Raw genomic sequence first — 12,297 nt, 5'->3', positions numbered from 1 at the left:
GTGTCAGTATCATAGAAGTGTGTATTTAAAAATCCAAATCCTTTTGGTTCAGGAAACCCTTCCTATGCTAACTAACGTAAATAACAGAACCCTTAGGCTCATACCAAATATCAAATATCGTCTAGTTCTGGATCTTTTTGAGTAGTTTAAAATGTAAAACTGGCAGCAAATGTTTTTTAACAGAATCAGAATATTGGTGTCGACATTCAGAAACAGTCAGACAGAATATTTGAGTATCTTCTTAAGTTAGGATTCATGCCTGAAGCTGTAAGATCCCTGCCGGTCTGGATTATCATATTCCCGCACAATATAGTTCGACGTAAACCAACAGAATCCAGCAGACTGGTCTCAATTAGTCGGATAAGTTGGACCCTCTGCTGTGGAGGGCCGAGGTGAGGAATAAAAACTGTTCTTGGCAAACTCCCTCGGCCATAATCATTATGTGTGCTTGGCAACTGATGAAAAGGGAGTTTTTGGGAAGGTTGCAGAACCAGTTTGAATATGATTAACACCCGAGGGCTTGCATGGTATGGACAGAATATTATTTGGCTGATACAGTTCTGCCTGCTTGCAGCAGAAAAAAGCCTGTGATTCTGACATTTCTGTTCCCCAGTGACACAAAGAAGATGTCTCATTTCTCTGGTGCGTGATTGTTCTCAAATTATAGGTCTTCTACAGAAAGGAGGAATAAATTATGGAGGCGATAATTTGACAAGTCTTAAAGCGTTCTGTTCGGTCCAACATCTTGACGGTGTTTGCCTTTCAGATGGTAATGTAGCAGCTGAACAACTGTTTGATCTTCAGTGTAGTGTAAACACCTGGATTTCAACCCTCTTCACTCCCACATGCTGGGATTATCTCTCATTTGAGCAATCTTGTTATTTTTGACTATTACTGAGCTTTTGAAAAAGCTGTGTTGCTCCGAAACATTGAATTCTCTCTGGATTGTGCTGAGAAATGAGGTCAAAATAAGACTGACACCCTCTTCATTATTGGTTTCCGTCTAGAAGAAGGGGTCAATTAAAGGACTGTCAGTCGAGATGGGTGCATGATAATTCTTCATGGTGGTTGTTCAAGGAAGCACACTGATAATTGAATCAAGTCAGATGCATCTCTTTGCGGAAATCACCACATTTGTCATCTTCATGTTCAAACGTTAGCATAGAACTGCAGCTAACCTTGTCAGCCATTTAATTTCACCGGGCTCTCCTCCATCCTTGTCTTAGTAGCTCAGCGGGCCGAAGACGGAAAGAAAGTGCCTTTTGACTACGAGGTCACTTGATCTAATCAATGGATCGAGAGGGAAATTCTGCGTCCGGTAAAAGCAAATGGTAATGTTTCACCAACCCCTTAACAGCCAATGCTGAGGGACTCTAAGGCAAGGCACTTAACCCCCACTTATCCATTAAAGCTGTTCAGTGGCCATCTAGATAATTGGAGTGACACACGGTGGATTTTGGGAGTAACAGCGTTGCTATTACCAAAAATGGGTGCCTGTTTATGGGTAAGGAAAGATTTTAATGTCCTGGTGAAATAGGAGATATATAGGTAAACTATTTCTTATTAAGCTTAAAAACAGTTATTAGAAGGCTATGTAAAATAATGGCATTATCCAAACGTGTAGATTTCAATAATTTCATTTTTTTTTAAAGTAGGATATTCCAGGCAAAACAAGTCCTGTTTAAAAAGATAAAAGAAGGTTAAAAAATAATGACACAAGCCTCCGACCAATGAGAGAGGCTGCTGCTGACTCCTCTATTAAGCCCATTTCTAATACATTTAAATCGTGCTCAGGGGGAATTACATTCATCGGACAATATGACCAGAGGGATTTGCCGGACAGATTTCTCCAATCAAAGCCCGGTAAATACCAGCTAACAGAAACACAGCGCGATAAAAGCAGTAGCTTAAAATCATAATGGATTCTTTTGACGACTCGACTTAACGTATTTCCGCTGCAACAATCACAGGATTGAAGGACTGAGCCTCGACCATATCTGTAAATCTGCACCGGAGAGGCTCCTTCATCAATTCTGCTGTAGGGTCATTTATGGGTTGTCATGGTTACCCCTGCAGGAGGAAGGCTAAGGAGCACCTGCCCCGCCCCCCTTCATCAAAATCCATGTTATTGATTGGCTGGACTGCAATCTACAGACCCCTCACCAACCCCCCATCCGGTATTTTCTCTCTTCTGCTGGCTTTCTGAAGAGAAAGCAGAACAGAGCCGCCTCACAATTGCGTCGGCCTGCTGTCACTCACTGAGAGCGGCCAATCAAAGAAAACAAACCAGACCCGGGGGCCCCCCCACTCGTAAATGTGCTCCCTGAAAGACAGCTAGCTGCTGCTTGGATCCCCGTAAGGATTGTGGACAGCCAGTGGAGAAACACTATCTTGCTGCCAGAGTAGCCCACTTTCACTGAGTCTCTGACAACCATTTCTATTGATATTTGAAAGGAGGATAGCCGGTGTTGGTGGATGTTTCAGGGGAATGGAGGGTAAGTAATGTGCTCTTGCTTTTTTTTGGTGTGCTGATGGCCCGCTGTGTGTAGTCTGGAGCTGTACGGTGGCTGTGCTTCTGATCTTTTCCTTTTTAAATGGCCTTTGTATTGTGTTCAGCAGGTGGCCCTGTACATTCTGTATTGATATTCATGAAGTGGACGGTTTGCTCAGCGCGTGGGCGGAGGCCTGCTGTGTGTGTGTGTGTGTGTGTGTGTGTGTGTGTGTGTGTGTGTGTGTGTGTGTGTGTGTGTGTGTGTGTGTGTGTGTGTGTGTGTGTGTGTGTGTGTGTGTGTGTGTGTGTGTGTGTGTGTGTGTGTGTGTGTGTGTGTGTGTGTGTGAGTGTGAGTGATACACTAGCTGAAGCAGATATCTGTGTTTACATTAGAGGCTTGTTGAGCCAGATTAAGCCGGGGAGAGGGAGAGGGACACGTCATTCAATCTTTGTGCTTTTTTTCTGTTGCCGTCCCACATTTGTTTTCTTTGTTTACTTTGTGGGTATGGAAAATAACAAAAAATGAAAGGTTGTTTGACGGATTGTGTCAGCCTTTGTTGCCTCCCGCACAACTTCTTAGTTGTTTTTTGAAAGAAACAGGACCGGGGGGAACATCCTTATCCATCAGCCAGCGATGAGGCGAAGAAAATGACAAAATAAATCTCTCTGGTGCTTTTATTGACCAAAATGGAAACTGATAATAATGCAAATGCTTTTCAGGACGCGGCAAGACATGACAGACATGGACAAATTTGAACTGAACATTGTAAATATAATAGCTACAGACGGAAGAGAACGACATTTGAAGAACAGGCACTAAATTAAACCAAAACAAATCAGTAAAGTTAAACAAAGGACCAGACATGTAATCGCTATAAGAGTGGCATCTTTAAAAGTCACATTGAAGATTCAGGATAGCTGTTCTCTTAGAGTGAGTCAAACACAAAGTAACATGTAAAAGCAGTGGCACCTTAACACAACTTCTCTTCTCCTGGCAGACGGTATGTAATATCTCTCTTGGCTAGTGTTTGTCTGCCAACGCTTCATTAAGATAATGCTCTCTTGGATTCTTGAATGCGTGGTAACTTTGCAAGAGTCCAACTTTCTGTCATTCGCTTCCAAGTGTGCGTCTTTCATAGGCAACTGTTTTTAGTAGTGAACATGAAACACTTTATTCATTGATAATCCTCACTTTGTATTTTGGATCCGGTATTTATATGTCATGGTGTTTAGGCTTACCTTAGACAATGTGATTGTTGTACTGGTCTGTTTGGTTGAGGTGTGGTTCTTAGAGCTCTTCTATGTGTCTGCACAAAAGGATAAAAGTACCAGTTCTCCACATCCGTTGAACGTGCTTCTTCTGACAGACAAAAATAGAAAGCCAGAATTTTAAATGAGAGATTTTGAGGATCTTTCCTGGGACCAAAACTGTCTCACTGTGTATGTATTTCTTTGTTGTGTTCAAGGTACATTTGAGGAGCCTGAATTGAGTAGTGTTGTTTCAGTAGTAACAATGCTGTTGTAAGGCTGTGACGGTGAGTCAGAGGGCTTCAAAATAGTTGTATACAAGTATATAGTCTGGACTACGATTGGTCAGTCAACGTGATAGAGCTAGTCAACCAAACCCGTGACATCACACATGCAGAAACACTCTATACATGAGTGACAAACGTACCATCCTGGGATCCAGATTGCATCCAAAATGGGTCATTTTTCGTGAGTTATAATGAAATGTGGTCGCATTGGTGTGAGTGCATGGTGATTTATGATCCCGTCAGTCACTGTGTCTACTATGCCCCCCTGCAAAGTCTACTTGAGAAGCAAGAAAGGTTTTGAGGGTCACATTTGTGCACACTGACCCAAAGTTCTCCCTTACAAGAGTGCTTTTCCACTCTTTTCCACCACTTTGAGGCATGGAATTCATGACCAATCGTTTTAGCTAGAAGTGAAGCAAATGATCTGATTATTTTAATAAGCAATAAAGAATAGGATGCTGGTGGTTATGAAAAGACAGGAAAGGTTTTTCTCTCAGACGCCTCTGATGGTGTAAGCTGGTTAGCACCAGTGCTACCAGTGGAGAAGTTAGTCTGGGAGACTTTGCTTCTGCGACTGTGACAAACGATGGCTACACTGCACCTTGCTCAAAGGTCAGAGCAGGTAGTTAGACCCAGACAGGCTCTGCTAGCAGCCCCATCAGTCAGGGGACACGAGGCGCTCCCTAATCGGCCCTGCCAGCAAACATTTCAGGGATGAGAAGCTGAGCCGCAGTTACTCACAACAGATCCCAACTTTGTCTTGTGTGGCTCGGGAGGGAGACCACCAATGGGGAGGAATGGGAGTATGAGTATCTCTGAGCAACTGGTACGGCAGCCTCTATGACTGTTTGTTTGAATGACTTTTGTATGTAAAAGCGTTCTGAGGTGTCACAAACGCTGGAAAAGCTCTACCATTCTTTAATTTCCCATTCCAAATCCAATACTTAATTATCCATCTGCACATAAGCTGAGAAGCCATTCATACACACCTAGCAATCCTATAACATGAAAGCAGAAGCTGCTCAAACCTCACAGTGAATAAATCCAAAGTTAATAGCATGACTCAGTTTTGCGACACAGCAGCGTCCTTCCGCCCACACTTGGTAAGGACGTGCTGAAGGACACCCGTCGGAGCTCCATAATGAGCGGTGTAACCGAGCTCTGCGTCGCTGTTTTATCAGCAGGAATACACCATCAATGTAGCTTCAACAGATGCATGATGTTCCTAAACCATTTCTGTTTAGCTTCCAAGCATCTTCCTTCACTGTTTGAATCTATTGCCTGCACACTAGATTTGAAATGAAGTGATGACCATTGATCGTCTCAGGGTGTTTGATGGTGTACCTCCAAATTTGATTAGCACTGACAGTTTAGCACTTTTAATTAACATGGGTTTAAAGGCCTCTTGAGTTTCACCATCTGCTGATGTCTGTGGGTTAGAGTCAGTGACTGCTAAGGATTCAGAAATACTACTCGTGGTGCGTTGTCCTGTATTTTAGCCGTTCATCTCCTTGGGAAAATGGCCACAGTGAGGTGGTTGTAGATATTATCAGATGAAGTGTAATGCAAGCACTTGGATCTCATATTCATTGGTTTGTATTCAGTCTACTGGAGTACAGAGTTTACAGAAATGGGTTATTTTCCTAATTCCTTGGGATTAGATTTAAAAAGGTGATCAATTCTCAATATTCTGTGGCAAACATGTTTGGTTTCTAAGATATTTTTAACCGGATATGTGTTATCATACATGTCAATTTGACAAATGAAAGGCTGTTGTAGGGCAGAATGTGTGTCATGCTTTACAGACATATGGTGGTAGAAACATAAACCCATTTGTCTGAATTTTCTTTATCTGAATTTTCATTGCTGGAAGTAGAAATGATCAAAATGGGTCAAACCATTTAACTGGAAATTGGTATTCTGTAACCATACTATATCATCCTAGTTTTGCTTTATCTTTTGGCACTGTTATATTCTAACGAACCCTCGAATGCTGTGAAAACATTCATATCAGAACACATCATTTTAGTTCTCCTGATCTTATACAGTCTTTGGGCACGAATGGGTTAAAAGCGTTTTCATGAATACATAATGAAGCAGACTTTTCATTTGTTCTCTTTTGTAGTTAAAGGATTTAGATGTGTGTGTGACTGTGCATATATGACAGTAATTGTATGTTTGAATGTATGTGTGTGTGTTCACGTGTGTCCTTTATCATTCTGCTCAGACCGGCAGTCCTCTCCTCGGTAAAGGTCACGTCTCCTGTTGTCTCCGCTGACATTTAGTCCTCAGTCTGTCTGGTAGAGTTTGTCCCTTCAATTCATCACGTTCTCCTCCCAGCATGCTCTCTGCCTGCTTCCTCACCAATAAACACTCACATGAAGAGGCAACAGCCAAAGAGGTAAAGGAGTGTGTTATAAAGAGACTCATTAGGTTGGAAATGGGCCAAGCAGTGAGCATTTGGGATGAGAAACAGTCTCTCAAATCCCAAAAACTGTCCAACCAAGAGACAGTTGGCATTATTGGTTGCAAATCTGATGATAAATAAAGATCCCATCTCACTTTTAGGTGCTTCATACTGTACATTGAGTGTTGATTGATTTGTGGGCAGTGTGAAAGAGAAGCATATTGAGGTTGTTACTATAAATGCCTGAAAAATGATCGACAGATAATTGATAATGAAAGTAATAATTGGTTTCCGCCCAAACATCTTGGTGATGACCCTCCCCAATGAGAATATAACCTGCTCGGCAGGAAGGGGCTTAACCTTCCAGTATATTAACTCTGCTTGTTGCAGGGTCTATTAGCTTCTAAACCCACCCCTCCCACACCTTTCTGACGTCACGCAAGGACCGATATTGGTATCTGGCAACACTGACATGCATTCACATGCCTTTGTGGTGCATCAATGGGAATGTTCCCTCTTTTAATTATACATTGGAAACATGTGTACTGTTATCCCCATGTTTAAATTGATTCACATCCCTATTGATGACAGTTTGGTCCTTTGGAACAACTGTGATGTTTTTCACTCAGGTTTGAGAAGCTAGTTCTGATTCGGCTGCCAAGAAGAAACATGGACGCAGTTTGTTCAGTTAAATCAACATGTGTAGCTGGTTTGGAGCTGCATTAGCGTATTCTCATGCAAATCTTTGTTGTGCAGAACCACATTATTGGATGATAAAAAGGAGTGTACTTGGCTAGCTGCTATCATTGGGCTGATTTTAAAATGCATAAAAGCCAATTTTCTTTTGCAGAATGTCCAGAGCAACAATCCCCATCCTCCCCTGTAGTCAAGGTGTTTAACGGTGCATTTATTGCTGGTGGTATTGAGTCTTCTTTTTTCCTCAGTGGCTTAATTTATGCTTTATTTGCTGCAGAACACAAAGGGGAACATGTTTCTGTGCCCTTGTTATTTATATACATGGCACAGGGACAGCAGAATCACTTAGTCTACGTTGTATAAAGTGCAAGACAGGGTGAAGGCAGAACAAACCATCACAAACCCGCTTGTTATTCCTAGTGTCCATTTACCCTTTCTAGCTTAATGCATGCTGTAAAAACATTGTGCTTCACCGTAATCCCTCTGATCCCCAGCGCCATCAGACTTCTCTTTCTGATCTAAAGCTAATAGTGTGACACTGAGGCTTGATTACATTTCAGTTTAATTTTGTCTGAGACTTAGTTGTGCTCCAGCCGGGACATTCATGTTATAACTTTACCCGAGGATAATGAGATTAAATCGAACAAAGAGACTGAATGATTTGTGGCTTTGGAGCTCGATTCCCAGACATCCAGTTAGGAGAAGACCTGTTTTCTGATCAAGCCACCCTGCTAACAGACAGATCGAACAGGGCTGCAACTGATCATATATCAGATGTTAGAGGTATTAGCATATTTCAAATAGCTGGTTTTATAGTCCGAATCCACAAGAAATTCAATTTGAAATTAAACAGTGTTGCAGCAATGAGTTCTAAACCAACATCTCAGCGCTAACCGGTTTCTTTGGATTGGTTTGGTAATGCCTGAATAAGGTCTGTCGTTAACACAAGCAGAATAGATTTGACTGTTTTATTCCACGACATAATATATGCCAGTAAATAGCCCACTGTCGAATGTCAGAAGCTTTTACGATTCTTAAAAAAAAAAGTACATAACATTAGCCACCTTTAGCTTAGCGCTGGTGATGTGAAGTCATTAGCTTGTTGACTAAGTTGTTTAACGTCTTTAGGTGTCATAAACATATGTTTGCCCCATATCTTATCTATAGCATTCATTCAACGGAAGATCCAATTGGCTTTTTGTCGAGGGAGCTTTTGCAACGCTAACTTCCCGGTCAGCCTATAAACATACGCCATCACTGCACCGCTCTCTAAAAGCTACAAATCTTCATTCAGTTTATTTAATGTTTCATCACTTAATGGAAACAACTATAGGATGCAGATTAGCTCGGACTGTTTTGAATCTGTAACCAAAGCATACAACCAGCCTGCTGTATGGTTCAATGTGTATAGACCATATGTCAATTATAACTACATTTTCCAGAGTGATGAAGATGAGAGAGGCCTTTTTTCTGCCAGTCAGCGGGATCCTCTCCTCGGTTCAGGCTGACAGCAGCTGTAAGTTGTGTCTGACCACAGACTGATCTGAAAGAGCCTTTTCTGCTCGACGAGAGCCTCCACTTCACAGCAATGAATAGCTGTCCAGCTGGGGGGGGGGGTAATTGTGTGTGTGTGTGTGTGTGTGTGTGTGTTCAGTGCTTGAGGCTTGGTTTCTCTGAGTGAGTCTTGGTCCGACACTTTTCCTCATTTGGGTCTCCTTGGGAATTAAGATGACACATTTACACTTCCACCAAAATGTATGACGTCTAATGACTGCCTTGGAATAAAATACAGAATATTAAGAAGGCTGCCCCATGGGGGAAGTATTCTGACGGATGGATTTAATAATATCATATGGTTAAAATTGATTGGTATTTGTAGCCACATGTCATAGTTTGTTTAGCAGCAGAAAAAGCTGGATTCTGATGTAAATTAACAAATAAATAGCTTAATTATCTTACTTTTTTGGGCATATATTATTCATAAGGAGCATAATATGCCCTTGGCTGTTATGTTAAAGGGTTTAACATTTGATTAAATTGTATAGCAGCTTTAATCTTTAAGAAATATAATATTTGTAAACCTCAACCCGAGATAACGCCCCCCTCCCTCTGGTCCTAAATTATACATTTTTACCTACAATGGCCCCAATGAACGTTGTACAAAGTCAATTACTTCAGTTTATCTTCATGTACTACAGCCAAAAGAGGCGTTGAACTCTCAGCCAAATGATGGAGGGGGAGGTCACCTGTAGCCATCGGCAGAAATCATGGTGCATTTTGGCAGGTCACCAAAAATCAGTCCCACTTTATTGTTGATGCACTTTCCTTTTCTTTTTAGATGCCAATTTTTGACCGTTATGATGACTCTACTACACAATGGCTGCACACTGAATGCACCATACAAACAAGCAGACTGATTTGATCATATTGTCTAATATTTGGAAGGCGAACATGACTGACTTCTGTCCAGGTGTACAATCTGAACTTTACTTTGAGCTGCTAATCTCACTAAACAGATCACTCCTTTAATCCTCCTCAGTCACCTAATCCTCTGTTTTCCCACGTTCAAGCTCAGCTTTCTGTGGCTAATCAGTCACATCGCTACCTGAATCCACTTTAACAAGGCCCTTATTAATGCATAAAAGCCTAATCTAACTCTTTATCTATCTGCAACACAATTTCAGTCTGAAAAACTCTTGTTTGTTGGATTTCTTGGATAATTAAATCAAGGTCAAAGCTGCAAATTTCCTCCGTCTCTTTCGTAATCAGGTTTCTTTCTCAGAGAGATGTTTGTGAAATTGAAAACAGATGGCAGAGGAGAACTGTGACACTGTTGTCTTGTCTCATTCTGCAAACTAAACACAATACAGCTAAAACAGCTCAGTCACACATTAGTTTCAACACAAAGAACAGGAAGCGAAATTGCGAAAGTACCTCTAAAAAGCTCTAACCATACTGCCAAAGAAATGAGAAAACATTCTCAAATAGAAATACATTAGGTCAAAATGTATCACGGTGGAGGCCGGGGTTTTTAAGAAAGGCATGCATCAGCTCCTTACTGTAAAACTCATTGATATGGATCATTGGCTAAAACTGTAATTTTCCAGTCGACAGGATCTAATATAACCTCACGCGAGGAAAGAAATGGTATAGAAACCAGACGGGATTAGAAGGTGATGCACGCTGTTAAGGCATTTGAAATGTTTATGTTTTGTTAAATTATATCTTTGCATTTTTAATGTGCATTGTGACATCCATCCCATTTATAATCAGTAACTGATGAGACTTGTTTTAACTGATTAGAGTTGTGTATTCATTGAACCTGTAGCTTCCTGTATGCTGCTGTTGTCAGACCTGTTTTAAACTATAGGCTCAAGAAATTAACTACCAGCTTTGTAGGCCGACCCGGAAGTAAGCAACACAAGGACTCCCTCGACCAAAAGCAATAGGATTTAACCACTGGTTTGGAGCAAAATTGCTGAACATAATGTCTGTAGCAAACAAACATTAATGATACTTACACGTTTTCTTAGGCAGGATAATATCGACATATTTACACCTCTTGTATACTATTTGAAGTATAAATGAAATCTCCAGAAGTAAAAAGGTAATGTTGGGCTATAAAGGAACTACATCACGGTCACATGACTTCACGTCACCACCGCTAAGCTAATTGCAGCTAATGTTGGGCTATACAGGAACTACAGCACGGTCACATGACTTCACGTCTCCACCGCTAAGCTAAAGGAGGCTAATGTTGGGCTATAAAGTAACTACAGCACGGTCACATGACTTCACGTCACCACCGCTAAGCTAAAGGAGGCTAATGTTGGGCTACAAAGGAACTACCACACGGTCACATGACTTCACGTCTCCACCGCTAAGCTAAAGGCGGCTAATGTTGGGCTATAAAGGAACTACATCACGGTCACATGACTTCACGTCACCACCGCTAAGCTAATTGCAGCTAATGTTGGGCTATAAAGGAACTACAGCACGGTCACATGACTTCACGTCTCCACCGCTAAGCTAAAGGAGGCAAATGTTGGGGTATAAAGGAACTACAGCACGGTCACATGACTTCCCGTCACCACCGCTAAGCTAAAGGAGGCTAATGTTGGGCTACAAAGGAACTACAGCACGGTCACATGACTTCACGTCTCCACCGCTAAGCTAAAGGCGGCTAATGTTGGGCTATAAAGGAACTACAGCACAGTCACATGACTTCACGTCTCCACCGCTAAGCTAAAGGAGGCTAATGTTGGGCTATAAAGGAACTACAGCACGGTCACATGACTTCACGTCTCCACCGCTAAGCTAATTGCAGCTAATGTTGGGCTATAAAGGAACTACAGCACGGTCACATGCCTTCACGTCTCCACCGCTAAGCTAAAGGAGGCTAATGTTGGGGTATAAAGGAACTACAGCACGGTCACATGACTTCACGTCACCACCGCTAAGCTAATTGCAGCTAATGTTGAGCTATAAAGGAACTACAGCACGGTCACATGACTTCACGTCTCCACCGCTAAGCTAAAGGCGGCTAATGTTGGGCTACAAAGGAACTACAGCACGGTCACATGACCTCACGTCACCACCGCTAAGCTAAAGGTGGCTAATGTTGGGCGTGATGCGATTAGTCGTCTCATTTCGACACTTAATTTTTCGTCTTAAAATCACGTGTGGGGTATAACTGACATATTTTATGTCGTAGAACAAAATGTACATCAACCACAAACCTTATTACAAGCATCTAAACAAAACCCATTCCCAAAACCATTTGAGTTTACGTAATTGCTAAAATGCTATGTAATTTCAGGGTTTAGTGCTCCTTCCAGCACCAATCTATTTGAACTCTATTAGCCCCTTTGCAGCCATTTAAACACCATCTAGACAACGTTTTTCGATCTAAAAGTTGCATTTCCCAAGTAAGATGTTGTTAATGGCGTGTGAAGAGTTAATGGTGTATTTCAGCTGGGAGTCAAGCTCCATTTCCCCGATGGTTTTCGTAACCACAGTGTATCTTCAGTAGTCCGTAGTGGGGCTTACCCTGCTCCCCTGGTGTTGTGCTATTTCACTTCTGAGCAGCAGGGCACTCTGGGAAATGCCAAAGCCTGCGAGTGGAAGCCTTGTTTCAGCAGGAAACGTTTCATGTCGTGAAAACACAA

The 12,297-nt window shown here is 41.8% G+C and overlaps 1 protein-coding gene across 10 annotated transcripts in view; it reads left to right on the top strand.

Moving 5' to 3' along the window:
• The window catches only part of LOC134858004 (suppressor of tumorigenicity 7 protein homolog), a 54,831-nt gene that overhangs the window by 22,194 nt on the left and 20,340 nt on the right, over window positions 1-12,297 (top strand). The window contains exon 1 of one of the 10 annotated variants that reach the window (XM_063873881.1): window positions 2,379-2,495. The exons of the other annotated variants lie outside the window; for them this stretch is intronic. Within the exon in view, the coding sequence (XP_063729951.1) occupies window positions 2,489-2,495 (7 nt within the window). The 5' untranslated portion in view covers window positions 2,379-2,488. Of the gene's footprint in view, window positions 1-2,378; window positions 2,496-12,297 lie in introns of those variants that run through there. 10 annotated transcript variants of the gene reach the window in all.

The sequence above is a fragment of the Eleginops maclovinus genome, chromosome 2 (assembly GCF_036324505.1).
Source record: "Eleginops maclovinus isolate JMC-PN-2008 ecotype Puerto Natales chromosome 2, JC_Emac_rtc_rv5, whole genome shotgun sequence".
NCBI classification, from domain to species: domain Eukaryota; kingdom Metazoa; phylum Chordata; class Actinopteri; order Perciformes; family Eleginopidae; genus Eleginops; species Eleginops maclovinus.
Note: the sequence above shows the minus strand (reverse complement) of the source record. Positions and strands in the feature narration are given on the sequence as shown.